This window comes from Gymnodraco acuticeps, unplaced genomic scaffold (genome assembly GCF_902827175.1).
Source record: "Gymnodraco acuticeps unplaced genomic scaffold, fGymAcu1.1, whole genome shotgun sequence".
NCBI lineage: Eukaryota > Metazoa > Chordata > Actinopteri > Perciformes > Bathydraconidae > Gymnodraco > Gymnodraco acuticeps.
The window spans coordinates 458,813-477,219 of NW_022991003.1; the positions used below are offsets into that span (position 1 = coordinate 458,813).

Here is an 18,407-nt window from a genome sequence, read left to right on the forward strand (position 1 = left end):
GACAGACAGACAGACGGACAGACGGACAGACGGACAGACAGACGGACAGACGGACAGACGGACAGACAGACAGACGGACAGACGGACAGACAGACAGATAGACGGACAGACGGACAGACGGACAGACGGACAGACAGACAGACAGACAGGCAGACGGACAGACAGACAGACAGACAGGCAGACAGACGGACAGACGGACAGACGGACAGACGGACAGACGGACAGACGGACAGACAGACGGACAGACGGACAGACGGACGGACAGACAGACAGACAGACAGACAGACAGACAGACAGACAGACAGACAGACAGACAGAGAGAGACACAGACAGAGAGAGAGACAGACAGACAGACAGACAGACAGACAGACAGGATACTACAGTACATTAGACAATTTTGCACTTTTTAAATGTAGTTGCAGTGAGTTAAAGTGTAAGTTATGTGAATATAGTGCAGAGTTATGAACGTTTTACAGCTCACAAACCCGTAGTGACTCTTTAAACATGTGTCATGTCCACGGTGTCTCCCTCTTCATACTGTCCCCATAGAGAATCTTTTACTTGGTAAGTTCATAGATTTGATTTTCCCACCTGCCTCTCAGCTAACCTCACACAGACCCTCACCTCCCCCACTTCTCCCCCTCCTCCCTCCTGCCTTGGTTATCAGACTCACCTGTGCTAACTGCATCTGATTAAAGGCCGCTCACGCTCTGCTGCACCGGGAATGGAAATGCTCATCTGTTCACTGATCCTGATTCACTTTTAAAGCACCGCGGGAACAATTATTATAATAATAATAAATTGTATTTCTAAAGCACCTTTCATCGCTAAAAGTAATCCCAAAGTGCTACAAGGGGTGTGAAAGAATGAACACCCGGCTGGTTCATGTTTCAAGCTGCTGATGACCACTGACCATGTTGGGATATTTGTGTTATACAGTTTTGTTTGTGATCTTGCAGGTCAGAAGCCAACATTTTGTTGAAAAGTAAACGAAATATTCTTTGTTTAAAATAATATGTGGTTGATAAATGACTGAACGGATGAGTCACTTATGCTGTCTGTACATAGACGTTCAAATGCTTTCGAAACAACAATTAAGACGTTTCAACCAGTTTATTCAAGTCTTTAACTGGATGTCTTTTGACCTGCAAATCAGTACAGAAAATAGTTTAACTCCCCAAAGGTGAAACTGCATTGGTGCAATATGTCTAACTTTTTACCAACATTCAAACATCATGAACTCATTTGCTTTTTAATTTTTTTAATTAACAAACTCACACTTTTCCCCCTCTACTGTGTTCAGTGCGAGCATCAGTGCATAGGTTACAGTATTGTTTTGTAATCATTGATGTATTGAGTCAAATCACTGTAGTGTTACCCCTGAATACAGTATCTGTATATAATACTGTATATGTCTGTAGCTGAAAGAATAGAATATATGTTACTTTATATATAAAACAGCACTGTATTGAGTCCCCACACTAATACAAGCAGCCCTTTGTGAAGTATTGCTTTATGACTAATGACTGCTTTGCATTTGATGCTACCGGTATATAATAAGTAGCAGCAACGACTTTAAATCTCTTTTCCCGGTCTGACTCGTGCTCGCTCCTCTGCAGGTCAGCTGATGGGGATGAACGAGATCTCGGAGAAGCTAACGCTGGACGTGAAGTGCCGGAACGAACACGCCATCGTGCAGAGGGTGATCACCGCCGCCAACCTCAGCAGAGTGCCCTGTGGGTCCGATAAAGAGTGCCGGTGAGAAGATCAGAATAAATATACACTGGGAAACCTTCCAAATATATCTGTGCTGTATGATGTGAGATAAAGAGCTAAAGTAACTGGATGGCCTACCTGCCTGTCAGCCTTCCATCTGTGCACAAACTTATCTCGTGCCCTCATTGGTCATGTGCGCGTTCGTGTGTGTTGGAGGAGGGGCTCTGTGAGGAAGTCTGAAGGAAGGGGCAGATTGTTTTCGGCTGCATACTTTCAAATGCTAGCGCACTCGAGCTGGTTTCTCCATTCTTACCTACCCTACCTTTTAAAGTTCATCAAAATATACGATCTCATGTCTAATATCCTGTTTATATTCACACATTTAAGCTTCATATTTTTGTTTGTGTGATGTTTTTCAATCCATTTATTGTTCATTTATCAAATATATATGGTTGAGAAGCTTAAACAGTTTTACAGACTGGTACACTGTTTGTGGTTGGAGCAGATTTCGTTTTGAAAGGGTCTGTACCCACAATGTGTTAAATAATTACATTTAAAAAAAAGAGAACCTACTATTCATCTCCCTCTAGTGGTTTAAGACCAGTGTTGAGGAAGTACTCAGGTATAATCTTAGGCCGTAAAAAAGTATTATAAGTAATATTAGTGATATAAGTAATATAGAATATAAAGGGTATAATACTTAAAATATTATTAACATAGTGTAGAAATATTCTTTTACAAATTAAAGTCATGCCTTTTTCCATTAGAATGGAATTATAATTAAAGTATCATTAATAATTATTAATGCTTGTTATTTTCTTAGTAACAGATTAATAGTTTACTCTGTAATACATAAGAAACCTCTGAAGAATACGTAGTGCATTTTGTATGTGTTTTGTATGATCTTCCTATGTGACAGTTAGTACACTCGTCAAATATAAAAAGTGGAGTAAAAAGTTTTCCCTTTTGAAATTAGAATAATGGGGGAAAAGACACTGAAGCACAAAAAGCTTTCATGCAAATGTATTTCTAGCATTTTGAGTAAAGTGTATTATTATATTCTAATTGTTGTAACCCTGCTAATCGACTCTCCTCTCTTTTTATTCTGTTGCTTCGTCTTTGTTTCCGATCTTTCGCTGCTCTGACCTCAGTCCCCCTCTTCCTCCTCCTCTTCCTCCCGTCCACAGGTTCGGGGGCCGCACGGTGACCAGCGGCAGCCTGGTGTTAGCCACTGTGTCGTCCCGAGAGGATGGGGCCGCCCAGCTGACGGTCAACTGTGAGAAGATGGTGATCGGCACCATGCTGGTGAAGGACATCCTGCTGGCGCTGACGCAGTGACCTGTGACCTTTCTGACCCCTCCCCCCCCCCCCACATATCGTCAATAACACGTGTAGCATCTCCTCCGTTCTCCTGCCAGGAAGTTGTTTGTTTTGGTTCAAGAGCCCCTAATTTAACAAAAAATACTCCCTATATTCACTGAAGGCCACAGCAGTGCGTGATGTTTAAGACAATCAGACATGACTCAATATGAAATCCCTCTTTTTTCTTTTTAATCTTTTTAAATGTGGAAAATATACTTGATTTGCAACATATTTTCATTACTTAAGAAGCCAAATGGATTCATAGGACTCCAATTCTGATTCTGTACAAACAAAAATGTCTTCTTTTAATCTTTTAAACCCTAAATCTACTTATAGTGAAAAGTAGATGAATGTTTAACCATTTCAAAACACAAGGTCCACTTACTGAATCTTTTCTAAGCAAACATCTCGTGGCCTTTTTTTAGCAGATGGAGCTACTGTCTTGTCACGGACTCAATGGACACAAGGCACGTTTATTTACAATTCAAAGCGCTTAACATAAGACGTTAGATTGCATATAAAATAAACAATTCAAAGGTCAATTCAAAAAGCCACATTGAAGATAAATGCATAAGTAATTTAGGTAAAACAAAGAGGATTCAAATTAGTAGAAACGAAGCGTGATGCAGAATGTCCCAAATTTAATTTATTACAAGGCAGGAGCAAACAAAACCAGCTTTTGAGCCTTGAAGTAAGTAGTAAAAAACAAACGTTTTTCAGTAAGAAGACATAAGAGGTCTGGATGCTGCATTATGATCAGAGATGATTCTGGAAACTCAGGACTTTGAATGGGTTAGAGCAGGGGTGTCAAACTCAAGGCCCGGGGGACAAATCCGGCCCGCCACTTCATTTTATGTGGCTCACAAGAGCTTGCAAAGAATATAATACGTTTTATTATAAGGTTACGTGCTGCTTTACATGAGCATGTTGCCCATAAACTACATGTCCCACAATGCATCTCCTTTTGTGAGATGCACACTGAAGAGACTTGCAATTATTTGCCCTGGACTTCTGCTTTCAGACGTAGTTAATTATGAAGTTATTACCCTATCCGATAATAATCCAATGCAGAGGCAATATTGTAAAATAATACATTATTTTATATATATTTATCTATGTATATGTATATGGTCTTAAAGCTAATTACCACCGGCCCTTTGAGTGCAACCATAATTCTAATGTGGCCCGCGATGAAATTGAGTTTGACACCCCTGGGTCAGAGCATTGACTGTAGGAAGAAGTCAAAGTCATTCCAGACCCTGAGAAAGATAGAGGAGGTCCTTCACATCCAATAATAACCTCTGAAATATAAAACACCTGTATTAATGTGATCTTATTACACACTGAGGTCATGTGACAACAACTCCATCTGCAGAGGAAGGCCTTTCGATGGGATTGAATACTTTAAAACCACAAAGTAAGTGAACCTTTGCATAGAGAATTATTTTGTGAAAACCAAACAAAAGTCGTCTTCCTCTAAATATATTCTTAGAAAATAAATGTAAAAATTATCCAGTTTCACCCATAACATTCAGTTTATTTTCTTTAAAATAACGTGGATGCCCAATTTTAGATTGTTAAATTGTTAGCAGACTATTTTAAGATGTAGATAATATAAGTAAACAATTATAATGTAGGTATAACTTCCCCTTAAAACACGTCAACACAATCTCTACCCAGTTATTTGGAGTCATTACTTGAATGTAGCATGAAGGCTCGAGTGGGACACGACTACCTATAACTGAAACATTCCTCTTCGGTACAATACACTTATTTTTATCGTTAATCAATAACTCGGCGGATCCTGGGAATAAAGACGGATCTTCATCTCAAATTCTGCAATTTTAAGATTACGCCTCGCTGTCATAATGCTCATGTTCATCAAGAGGGGCATTTATAAAAACTGGAGATGTATAAATGTTAACGCATGTATTGCAACATGTAATACAGTACTGCTATAAGTAAGGTGTGTGTGTGTGTTTGTTGACACTGAATATTGACCTGGCAAACAATTAACTAGCTGTTAAAGAAATGACTCAACATGACACTGACTTGAAATTATCATGAAGCACGTTATACTTATCAGACATGAGCAATAAGTACGAAATGACTGCTAAAAGTTTAACAGATTGAAAATTATATTTACATCCAAGGAGCTGTAAACAGAGATTTCTTTGGTGCATTTTTGGCTTAAAATGAGTTAAAATTAGCACATAAATTGATTTGAATCGGTTTTTCTGTTGATCATATAACCGTTTTTTTTCTCGACCAAATTCCAAATTAAAACGTTGCCAATGTTAGGAAACGTAATTACCTTCTAATTTCACGTTCTGTCAGACAGCAAGTTTACATTATATATATTTCAGTCAGACAACTCACGTGTTTCTTAATATGTTTATTATAAGCAGCACAGTTTGAGTTTGGTGTCTAGGCTCGGGCCTCATCACTCCACAGATTTACAAAGAACATTGAGTGATGATTAGATAACTATCCCCCGAGCCTACAGGTGGAGCTGGGGGGGGCAGGCGAGCAGCAGCACCATGAAACACAGCAGCAGGAACATGAACGTAGCAATAGCAAGTGAACACAGCGAGGCAGAGGCAGGAAGACCTGGCAGTTTAAATACAGCGGCATGTTTAGGAGAATGTGTTTTGGTTGGTTGCCAGAGGGACGAGGCGCGTCACGTGGTAATGTATCATTGGTGCTCGAGTCGAACTAGCTCGCAGGCTGTAATCTCCCATTCTGAAACCCCTACGTTTAACATATCTTCAATTTACTTTAAATACTTTTACCAGAATCAGCCGTCAATTTAACTCAGTGTAAATGTGACCATTGACTTTAGTCAAATAAATTAGAATACACACAGATTATAATTAAAGTAGTGCTTCATGATAATGTCAAAAATGTTCAATTGATGTCATTTGACGAGACTGTTTTCATGTTTTTTTTATATATCATTTAATTTATGATCATGTCGCTTCTTTTCTGTTTTGGACCCTCTTGTATCCAGCGGCTGCACGTTTCTTATCTTTAACACAATAACTGGTTTTATTTATTTATTTATTGTTGACTTTGTGTTGGAAGATGTTTGACCAAAGGAGTACATTACAGTCACTTCCTGATATTAGAAAACTGATATTTTTGGCCTTTTTTTGCACCCGTTGCATTGTTGACCATTAAAGCACCACACAGTCATGATGAAGAATGTAAAGAGTAAGACATTCTACTTGTAATGTAAGAAACCCACTGACTAACTAAAGACTGCCCTCACCAAACAGATGGATCAAATCATTGAATTCATGACCTGGAATTAGTTTTCCTCTGCATCGGATTTCAAATATCCAAAGTATGTTTTATTCATGCTCTGTGTGTGGTTGTGAAATGTGGTCCTGAAGTATTACAAGTTTATTTATTATACAAATAAAAAATACAAATACATCCTTGTGCGTCTTCTCAAATAATCTAGTCCATCTGTTTTTGGTCCGAATTGACATTTTCCTGAATGCTATCTCAAAAATATCAAAACAAGTGGACACTTTTGGTTTTTGGTGTAAAGTAAGTATTGAAGTGCTGAATTTAAGTAACATTTGTTAGGAACAGTTTTTCCAGGAAAATATGGCACCTTTTACCTCAGCTGTTTTACTATAATGTATTCTTAAACAAATCTTTTAAAATACCATATATTTCTCAACATTAAATCAGTGTTTTCTACCTCCACTTCAATCAATTATGCATTGCTTAAACATTCCCCATCTAATGTCATACATTAATAACATAACAGGAGTCACAGGAGATATTTTATTAGTACTTCCCAGCACGTGCACTACGCTCTGCATCAGCCAAACGGCTCGCTGCACCCGCACTGCGAGGGGGACCCAAATTCCCATCAGCAAAAACACGTGGGTTTGCTATCCTGGCTCCAAAATGGTGGAATGAGCTCCTTATTGAAATCAGGACAGCAGAAAGCTTACACACCTTCCAGCGCAGACTGAAAACTCATCTCTTTCGACTCCACTTCGAGCGATAGAATTACTAACAAAGAACTTATATACTAATAAAGGACTGGCTTATCTAAAGCCAGTTGAGTAGCACTTGAAATGTTTTAGCTCTATGAAACCTGATGTACTTATATGATTCTGTTTTCTTCAAGTTTGTCGCTTTGGATAAAAGCGTCAGCTAAATGCAATGTAATGTAATACTTTTACCCTCCATAAAGTACATTTTGATGATATGTACTTTTAAAAAAAGGTTTTGAATGCAGAGATTTCGCTTGAAGTATGTATATATATAGTATTAGAGTGTAGGTGATATTAAAACACACAACTGAGATAAACAAAAGTAGCGTTTATTTAAATCAAACTGCTTCAGTAGTCACAAAGTACAGCCAGCTTATAAACAATGTTGCTACTCAGATATAAAGGTTTTTTAATCTAGACATGTTTTTATTAAATAAGCAATCTTTGGGTTTTCCACAGGAATGCTGAACCGGTGTGGTCCAGTATGTGCAGCGAAATCACAGATTGGGTCCAGAATGATCCTGAGATGCCTCTAAAATCTACTGAATGCATAGATGTAAACATGATTGTATATTTTATGAAAAAAAGAACTGTTTTAAACACAGTGATTTGGCCTTAAAACATTCACGAGAGGCACATTGTAAACTAAAAAGTAAAACAGATTTGTGAAGCTGAAGTTTTTCATTTCAGACATCCTTAGCTAATAGTACAACTGTTCTAACCTGATAATTAAACACACCTCGTAAACCTGAAACTACTTTAAAGATCCGATTGACTGCAGAAACAAGCAACTGTTTTGAAATTAGCCTCTGATCCAATCACTGATTAAAGTCAGGAGATTAAACATCATGATCCACCTAGAATCTTTGGAGACTTTTTGACACTTTTTAAAAGTTTCCTTCATACTCGGACTCACTTCTGGTAAGGATTTGTGATCCTCTCAAACTCTCATAAATACTGTCTCTTTTCAATAAGGCAGCTCCAGAAGGCACAGCGAAATGACAGAAGGCACAGGATATAAACGTCCTCTGGGAGCAGAACCAGGATAAAGCAGCCTCCTCCTGTCTACTCACTATAATAACTTTCAGAGGGTGTTTTCTAATAACGTATTCCTATAAAGACACTGATCCTTCAGGTGAGCTCGGAGTGTTTGGTCTGAGGCAGCAGCAGAGCCACCAGCCCTCCGGTCAGCAGCAGAGCGGACACCAGCAGGATGGGCACGGCACAGTTTGAGTCCACCAGCATTCCAAAGGCTATGTTCCCCATGATGGCAGCGACTCGGCCCACTCCTGTGAAGAAACCCAGAGCGGAGGACCTGAAGGGAGAAGAGAAACATCAAAACATGTGAGCAGCTGTTTGTTAGAGTACAGTAGAACAACTATAAATATGTGCAACAATGCTATTTCTCTATTTATTTTCTTTATGCTCAGATTTGTCTTTAAGTCTTAAAAAAGAAATCTAAACCAATGCTTAAGTTGCTTTTCTGGGCTATGCTGAATTTAGGTTAGGTGTCTCATTCATCTAGTTAAAAACTACAAACTGTACTTTTACATTTACAGTTTATTCTTATTGGTAGATGGACATTTTGTGATCTTGTAAATCCCCATCAGGGTTGATAAATATGCATTTATCCCACCCTTAACACTCGAACCGCCAACGGGTCAGTTTTACCCGCAGCTGTTTTTTTGATTGTATGTAACTTTTTTTCAGTGAAATATTAAAGTCTCCCAGTCCGTGACTTTTCCTGAAAGTGTGTTATGTAGCACCCTCTGTTGTTAAACAATTGTCAATATGAAGTCAGATTGAAAAAACCGCCCAAAAAAAATGCCATTTATACCTATATCCGCCAGCGGGTAATATTTACCTCATAGAAAATGCAGCGTAAACATGACATGTTGCTATAGCAACGCCTTTTGTCTACTGCGGTTCCTTATAGATAGAGATAGATAGATAGAGAGATAGTTATAGATAGATAGATATAGATAGATAGATAGAGATAGATAGATAGAGAGATAGTTATAGATAGATAGATAGATATAGATAGATAGATAGATAGATAGATAGAGAGATAGATAGTTATAGATAGAGAGATAGATATAGATATAGAGAGAGAGAGAGAGATAGATAGATAGACAGACAGACAGATAGTTATAGAGAGATAGATATAGATAGAGATAGATAGATAGTTATAGATAGATAGATAGATAGATAGATAGATAGTTATAGAGAGATAGATATAGATATAGAGAGAGATAGATAGATAGACAGACAGATAGTTATAGAGAGATAGATAGATAGATAGTTATAGATAGATATAGATAGATAGATAGATAGATAGACAGACAGATAGACAGATAGATCGATAGATAGTTATAGATAGATAGATAGATAGATATATATATATATATAGATAGATAGATAGATAGATAGATAGATAGATAGATATAGAGAGATTTGTACCTAAACAAAACACAAGTCTAACACCAAGTGTTTAAATCAGCACTGGTAGCGATATGTTATACTTCATGCTATCTGCACAAACTATATCATATGAAAAGTCCACAGATTCTATTGGTATAAGTTTGATCCCTGTGCGATCAAAACTCACTGCTCTGTATGATAAACAAAAGAACATTGTACCTTGAAAATCAATAGCGGGTCAATTTGACCCGTTGGCGGTTTTAGGTATACAGCGACCTCTGGCGGTTCTAGTGTTAAAGGTGCAACAAATAAGTGTAATAAGCCAGATGAACTGAACAATGTGTGTGTGTGTGTGTGTGTGTGTGTGTGTGTGTGTGTGTGTATGTGTGTGTGTGTGTATGTGTGTGTGTGTGTGTGTGTGCAGGGCCGCCCCTGGCCAACTTGGGGCCCCAAGCGACATTGTGAGATGAGGCCCCCCCCCAACCGACAGGAGTGAAAAAAAATGTGTTTGGAAACAAAGTAGGCTACTTTGCAAATATAATTCCTGTTTATTATTATACTATTATACAAAACACTTTTTTATGCAGTGAGGTAAATGGTTGTGCATGTATGTCGTTCAGTATGCGTTTACAGGTGAATACGTCTGCATTTCCTGCCAAATACTAGCCTCAAAAAGATTAAAATATAATTAATGCAAATAAACAACTTCTACTAATAATAATAATAATCATAATCAATTCAATAATATAAATACTATATTATTTTATTATAATATAGTTGTAATATAGTCAAGACAAAACATGCTTATGACATGCTCAAAAACTGATATTTCTTAAATCTGTATTCAAATGTAGTTCCCTCTGTCAGCAATGTATCAACAACTACACACACATTTCTATCAGTATTTCTCTGTGTGGTGGTTGACATGATGATGACTGTTAGGAGTTAAGGGGAGAGGCTGAGCGTCACCATGAAATGTGCAAATTGACATAAAAATGAATATAAGGGGGAAAAATGCTCCATGTTTTTTAGGCTGTAAACTTTAACTGTTATGTAAGCCGACAGACAGTTTATCACTCTTCCTCCTGTACATTAGCAGATCAAAGGCATCACATACTTGAATGAATGGTAAATAAAGAATGCTGGAAATAACTGCATCTCCATTAGCCTGTATGCAGAGACTGCCTTCTTCATGTCGTGAATTGCAGCTGATGTTTTAATATGGCAATTGGCAATTTGACTTATACAACATTCGCAAGTTGTACATTTGACTCATACAATAACCCACCTTCGAGTGATGCTCTAGTTTCTTCATATGTTTTGTTTTTTGCGCCGGACTGAAACTGTCTTTTCACCGACATCTCGTCATCTGCACTAGTGGCCGTATCAAAGCCGTGATTGGTCAGATGTCGATTCATAGCAACGGTGTCGGGTTACAGACGTGCTCCCCTTGTCACCTCTCACTCTCGCGTGTCAGCCGGGGGTGCGCGGAGAACTGAGCGGAGAACTGCGCACAGCAGCTGAGGCCCTCTGGGCGGGCCCCCTGCGCAAGGCGGGGCCCCATGCAGCCTGTGTGATTGGCCTGTAGGGAGGGGCGGCCCTCTGTGTGTGTGTGTGTGTGTGTGTGTGTGTGTGTGTGTGTGTGTGTGTGTGTGTGTGTGTGTGTGTGTGTGTGTGTGTGTGTGTGTTCAAAGGCTGTAAAGAAAGTTACCTCATCTGTGTCGGGTAGAGCTCAGTTCCCAGCACATCCAGAGAGTTCCAGGCGATCACCGACACCCCGCTGAAGATGCAGGAGAGAAGAAGACTCTGGGCTTTGGTCTGCACCACGTAGATGAAGAAGACACTGATGCTGGACACCATCAGGCTGACGGCTGCACACACAACGAGGAGGCGAGGAGATTCAGGGATCATTATTCAAAGTTTTCAACTGGATATGCTGAAGGACAATTCTTAGGTGCATAAATGTTGTTACAATATTGATACAAAGCTTTAAAGACTCACACAGTAGAGCCTTTCCTCCCATGGTGTCCATGATGAGGATGGTGAAGATGTTTCCTGGTAAGTTTGAAGCAGCGACGATGAAGCCCTCCATGTACACTGCCACGTGAGGAAGAGATACATCCTTTCATCAATTTCTATAGCAGACTATTCTGAGGTATTCAGGGGACTGGAGGCTTTCCCAGCATGCAGTGGGGTAGGACACAATCTGTACTGCTTTATCTAAAAGGTGTGTCATTTTCCCAGAAGCCCACCTGCTGTTTTGACCGGGTAGCAGCTCTGGTTGTGGAGCAGAGACGACAGAGAGGTGTTGGCACAGGGCGAGCCGCCGTTCTCTATCCTGTTAAACAACTCTGGGAACCACATCCACAGCCCGTAGTAACTACACACACACACACACACACACACACACACACACTTATTTTTTATTATTTTTCAGGGACATGTTAGCTTAATTGTATTATCTTTTTTTTGTTCTTAAGATTAGATGAGGTCCATAGTTTAGGCCGTGGCCTCCTGACCTCTCCTGTCACATTCCTTGTCCTCTTGTGTGTGCAAATATAAATCAACCATAAAATGTACAAGTCCTACGCTGAGAGTGTAGTAGTTTAGTAAAACGTTTCATAAGATTAACATTTTTTTAGCAGTTTTTGCAGACTCCTGGTTGTTGAAGATAATCTCTGCAATGGTTATCTCCTACTGCGCAGCCGCCTGCCGTAGAGTTATCACATCAGCAGTGTTGAAACACACATGATAAATACAAGCCCTGAACTTTGCACATGTCCCTGACAACATGTAGTCTGAAGGAGACCTCCAGCTACACTACAGATACTCTTTAGTTTACATGCAGGCGATCAGATTGGACGTCTCACCCAAAGGAGATACAGTAGAAGATGATGAGCAGAGCGAAACTCCTGGATCTGAGCGAACCGTTAAACATCTGCTTGATGGGCATCATGGCCTGCAAATTAAACACATAAACAATTTAAAATAAAAATGGCAATCGAGGGGAAAATGATTATATAAAGTTTAAATCTAATGGACAACTGCCCAGTCTGACTGTGTGTCAAATGGTTGTCTGCCAATTCTATTTAAAATATGTAAAGCTAAATATGATCCGTCCATTGCTTCATCTTAAGGAGACACTTAATGTCCAAGTCCAGTTTTTCCTAAATGATTGTGTTAACTCACTAAACCTTCATAGCTGCTGAACAGACCATTTATTAATAAGTCAATGAACTAAGCAGCAATTATCTTTTTCATTCAATTTGCAAAAAAATTCACATAATAGTGAGCTGAAACCCTAAACCTGGTTCCAGCCAGTTTTAGAGCAAGCAAGCATAGCAGGTTAATCCAACCATGATACTTCAGGTCAAACTAGGACACAGTTTAAACAGTGATAGTGCCTACACACTTTACTCGGATAACCTCGAACAATCTGGATGTGGAGCTTGTCTGTTTGTGTGACATTACCTTTTTCACAATACAGCAAAGTCTCTCTCGTTGTGAACCGTGGGGTCCGGTCTCCTCCTGTTCAGATCTTTTCTTGGAGTTGATGCATAAACCAAATTCCTTCAAGAGTTTCAAATGAAAGCGGTCACACTTAGAGTAGATTACTGTACTATAAAATCAAGGAAGTAATAATAATAATAAAAGAAACTCCCATTAACTTGAAATATAACTTCCCGTTTCATTTCACCTTTTGCTCTTCTAATGTTTCTTTGGCTCAAATATAAGTTTATTTGTTCTGTAGACTTTACAATTCATCAGTGTTTTTAAGCTACACACATTGTGCCCCAAAACAATGATAACAAATCATAGAGGTATATATACGAATATAATTAGGTTCTTACCGGTAAAGACTTTCCCTTTCCCCGCATGTTCAGCTTAAATATCACCTTGAAAACATGGAGCGCCTCTTTCTCCTGGCCAGCCTGGAAAAGACAAAACAAAAATCTAAATGTCTGCTGGGAAGAAAAAAAAGCAGGCTGCAATCATGATATCTAATCCGGCATTTAAATACCTCCATGAGGAACTTGGGGCTTTCAGGCATGAGCAGCCTGAACATCAGGGCTGATGTGAGGCTGGGAACAGAGCAGAGAACCACAAACAGTCTCCAGCTCTGGAAGTCCAGAAACCCCAGGGAGAAATGAGCCCAGGTCCTTGGGATCACTAACCAGGCCAGACCTGCAGGTACAAGGTGAGGAACTATTGAACACACAGGTCTACACTTTTTATTATTTAGATACTGTCGCCCCAAAGGGAATAAGTCTTTACCTTTTTGAAGTAGGTATATCAAATGTGTAATTTGCTTATCATGTGACTTAGGTTTCTCATAACACCAGCGTTGGTAGCAATGAGCCTTGATATTGTTTTATTTATGAGTTTTCCCACCTGCAGCCAGGATGTTGCCTGCCATCCAAAAGGTGGCCAGAGCGCTGATCATCGCACCTCTCCTCCGTCTGGGCATGAACTCAGAGAAGTAGGAGAAGATGACAGGGATGGACCCGCCGACACTGCAGAAGGGAAGGAAAACACAATTCATTTTAGTGACTGTTTATTCATGCTACACTGGCAAAATGAGGGCACAACTAAGGTAATATAAATATTTTGTGTAATGTTGTACCTAAAAGGAACATGAAGGTGTTATAGGGATACAAACTATGACCCTGGTGGCTGCAGTATGTTCTGTCTGAGCACTGAAACATACTTCATTGCGTGTGTTACCGTCAGCTATATAACTCCAGGAGACACAATACAAACATATGCAAATCCCGTGCTCACCCGATGCCGCTGATGAACCGCAGCAGCAGGAAGAGCCAGAACCAGGGGGCCACGCTGGCCAGACCTCCAAACACCCCGTTCACTGTGAGGGACACAACCAGGACCCGGCGCCGCCCCCTCTGGTCAGCCAGGTACCCCCACATGTAGCCCCCCACCATCATTCCTAGAAAACAAAAATGTTATACCAACATTAGCATTTAGCTCTTAGCATTGCTGTGAATACGTACAACCTGTATTGATGTATTGTGATTGTAAACTGTTTCTCATTTGAAGCCAGGAAAAGGCTAGTCACTGTGACCTTTTGACCTGTGCTGGACTATGGTGATTTGATCCATATGAATGCACCTGCCCATTGCCTGGAAAAGTTAGATGCCGCCTATCACAGTGCCCTGAGATTTGTTACTAGCTGTAAAGCACTTACTCATCACTGTACCCTGTATGCCAAGGCAGGACTGCCTTCACTAACTGTACGGAGGCTCAGTCATTGGTACATGTTCATCTATAAAGCCATGTTGGGTAAACTACCTTTTTATATCTGCTCTCTGATCTCTCGACGAATTGAAAGTACATATTGCCTGAGATCTCATGATGTTGTTTTATTAAATGTGCCAAGTGCTAGGACTGTCTTAGGGAAGAAAGCTTTTAGTTGAGCAGCTCCACTAAATTGGAACAGTCTGCAAACATGTTTAAAACTGAGCACTTTGGTTCCTGTGACGAAGGTAACTTCGTCACTATGGACTGACGGCTTCGAGCCGGGTAATATTGCACTTTATTAGCGTGTTTGCACAGTACAGTTGACATTATATATTTGCACATAATTTATACTAATTATTGAGGTAGTATTTTTTAACTGATTAAACCGTATTTATTGGAATGTCGTCTGGCAGGTGCTGGTCGGGTCCTCGGCTCCGCCTGAAAAGATAGGGGAGTTTGCGAGAGCGCCGAGAGGAGTTATGCTGGGGTAAGGATGACAGCGGTTGAGAGTAATCAGGGTGCAAATAATATGTTGATGTCTGTGGCTGATGATTGTGTGCACCTGGTGTCCTGTGTTGTCTCCTCCCCCCTCACCTGTGTCTTGTTAGTATGTGTGTATTTAGGTGCTGTTTCCTTGTAACTGGGTGTGTGTGAGATCCTTGTGGCTGCGGGATGTGTGCAAGGAGAACAGCAGGATTGAGGCTGTGAACTTTGTGCGCATGATTTTAATATTTGCCGGGTTATATTTTTGGACGTTCTGCCTCTGCCTCCTTGCTTGGTCTGGGCCGCTCAACGGTCAGTCCCACAGTTCCCCTGCATCATTTAAAACTCGGCTGGGTGACATGCTGTTTGATACTCAAGGTACCTGTCTCTGTAAATAGAGTTTGTACCCTGTACATTATGTTGTTTGTCATCCTTATTGTTGTTCTGTTGTTTTCATGTTACATGTGTAACTAATGTCCTGCAGGTCACCCTTGAAAAAGAGATCTTTTGATCTCAAGGGGCTTTCACCTGGTTAAATAAAGGCTACAAACAAACAAACAAGGGTGTCCATTATCATCTGGCCGGGGACAACAGCTGGAAATGAGCAATGTTTGCTAAAGCTGCCCCATTTATTGTTTTTTGTGACAGTTGATCAATGGTCCACGACACCATAAACAAATCAACTATTTTTACATTTTCACGGCATCATCATGTGTTGTGCGTTTTTCTGTAATTGTTTATTTTTTTCACCTCACCACAAAATAGGTATTTAATAAGTATAGAGACCAATAACCCAAAACTTTTTTTTTTACATCTTGTCTTAGCCCATTTATTTTCTTAAAGTCTTTCATACACTTGTAACACTGCTAGGACAAATACGTTTACTTTGATTGATCGTGAATAAATGAAAAGGTTGTTTTCCTGATTGTTTAAAACTTTGTTGAGCAGCAAAGACTCATTTGAGGATCTGAAACCGGAGAATATTTGCTCAGTCATGGTAACATATTTATTAAATGATTGTTATTCACCGAGGAAGATGCTGGCAGTCAGCAGGCCCATGTCTGAGGAGCTGAGCAGCAGATCGCAGCGCGCCGTCGGCAGGAGGAAAGACACACAGAGAATCTCCACGGCATCGCTGGCATTGGCCCAACCACATACCACCAACAGCAGCCAGTGGAACAACCCAAACCCTGAGAGCAAAAGCAGAACAAGGAATGAATCAACAAAGAGAAACGTTATCAGTTAACGCACCATATTAACGGTAATGCTGTCTGCAGCTGCTGCTTTGTCCATTACCGTCAACACACACCTCTGTATCACATGTATGGTTTAGTGATGCTGTAAAAATCTATTAAGTCAGAAACTGTTAAGAAATATTATTATTGATTGTTTTGCCGTCCTTTTTTAGATTGTGTATGATGCATTTCCCATCTTATAATCCTCCTATTTAAACCTATATAAAGGATCAAAAAGGTGTTATTACCTGCTTCCTCTACTGCTTCCTCATATGTTAATCTTCTCTGTGAGCTCTCACCAGCGTCCCGTGGGAGGTTTGATGAACTCCTGTCGAAAATGATTTCACCTAAAATATAATCAGCAAAAAACACACAAACAGTGAAGTGAAACAAAGGCGTCAGCTTAAACAGATATTTAAGAGGTCACGAGAGCTTTAGCCCCCCATTTTGTTGGTGCTATAATTTGTATTAATGATGTGTCTTATATTATATAAAGGGAGACTGTTGCAACACTTTGTGCATTTCTCAATGACTATTTGGTCAGGACTAAACTAGTATTTATACATTCAACTTAAATATGTTAAATAGAATAAGTCAGATTTGGCAACTGACCCCAACCCTGGGTACAATATGTTTACAAAAGCTTGTGGTCTGTTATGATATGCCGCAAGTTGCAACATGTTTTTTTCAACTGTCCCCACCCTGTCAGTCATGAAACCAATACATGTGTGTTGTTTTTTGGTGGAAGTAGGATCTAACGGAGCATCTACTACAGTATGAGTATCGTTGACATGTTTCTGATGGAAGAATAAGACTTGTTGCAACTGTCCCCAGTCTCCCCAAAACCATATGTTTATTGGGCCTCTGGTAGCCTTTTGATTTTGAATAGAGATAGTGAGTTTATGTTTGTTATTTAAGACCAGAGGTGAGAGAAGTACCCATATGTTGTACTTAAGTAAAAGTAGAAGTCCAAGAGTGTAGGAACAAGTGAAAGTCCGGAAATCAAAATGTTCCTCAAGTAAAAGTACAAAAGTGTTAGCGTCAACATATACTTAAAGAACCAAAACTATTCATTATACAGAATGGCTCATTTCAGAATATATTATTATGTTTCGATTATAATTATTGATGCATTATTACATCTGGATGTACTCAAGGTGTAACTAAAAAACTAAGTTATTAAATAAATATAGTGGGGTAAAAGTACACAATTTAGTTCAAGGTAACAAAACATGTAAACACTCAAGTAAAGTCCCTCAGCATTGTACTTAGGTACAGTACTTAACCTACAGTAAATACTTAGTTACTTAACACCTCTGTTTAAGACATAGTACTCTAATAATATAGTTTGTAAATATTTTCACTTGCATATGGTATAGTGGTGGGTAGTTAAATCTACACAGCAATGCATACTAATCTATAGGATAATCACATGAAGCTTTGTCTTCTCACAGGACTTTGTCGCAGTCCTGTGAGAACCAGGCATATCTAAAGAGTAAACTCTAAATGTGAAAACAAGTTCTATCTGGTTTTTGATCATGCATTTCTAGCTGATCTAAAATACTGAAAACGTGTATTTAGCAGGTGAAATAACACAATACAAAAAGACATACTGTACCTTCATCGGATTCCAGCTCATTTGGCTTCAGGTGTTCCCTGGTGAGAAGCGGCTCCCTCGCCTCCACGTCGTGACGAGGCATCACCCCCAAAACACTCAGACGTCCCCAATATGACCTTTGAGCAGATCCGCTTACACACACCTTTGAGATCAACTCCTGCCCTGGTCCATAATGCTGTGTGCACCGCTACTGCATCTGTCTCATGACTGCCAAGCCTCTCAGTGAAGCTAACGGTGGTGCTAACCTGACCAGAAGAGGAGGACCAGGAAGTAAAACAGAGAGCGGAGGTCTGCACGTCG

General features: G+C 39.7%; 2 protein-coding genes across 7 annotated transcripts in view; one reads left to right on the forward strand and one right to left on the reverse strand.

The window, feature by feature from the left end:
• The window catches only part of LOC117559361 (AP-3 complex subunit beta-2), a 62,776-nt gene extending 56,260 nt beyond the window's left edge, over positions 1-6,516 (forward strand). For 2 of the 6 annotated variants that reach the window (XM_034236092.1, XM_034236089.1), the window contains 2 exons: positions 1,620-1,758; positions 2,868-3,076. In XM_034236092.1, the coding sequence (XP_034091983.1) occupies positions 1,620-1,758; positions 2,868-3,054 (326 nt within the window). In that variant the 3' untranslated portion in view covers positions 3,055-3,076. Of the gene's footprint in view, positions 1-1,619; positions 1,759-2,867 lie in introns of all 6 variants that reach the window. The other 4 variants (XM_034236095.1, XM_034236094.1, XM_034236090.1 and 1 more) reach the window with 3 other exon arrangements.
• An 886-nt stretch (positions 6,517-7,402) lies between these two features.
• sv2 (synaptic vesicle glycoprotein 2) lies at positions 7,403-18,371 on the reverse strand. The gene is made up of 13 exons (XM_034236087.1): positions 18,108-18,371; positions 16,738-16,836; positions 16,283-16,444; positions 14,298-14,460; positions 13,908-14,029; positions 13,537-13,700; positions 13,367-13,447; positions 12,987-13,085; positions 12,386-12,474; positions 11,768-11,895; positions 11,517-11,612; positions 11,227-11,386; positions 7,403-8,409 (listed from the first exon to the last, which is right to left on the reverse strand). The coding sequence occupies exons 1-13, from the start codon at positions 18,187-18,189 to the stop codon at positions 8,226-8,228; spliced, it is 1,629 nt and encodes a 542-aa protein (XP_034091978.1). The 5' UTR covers positions 18,190-18,371; the 3' UTR covers positions 7,403-8,225.
• Positions 18,372-18,407: the final 36 nt, after the last annotated feature.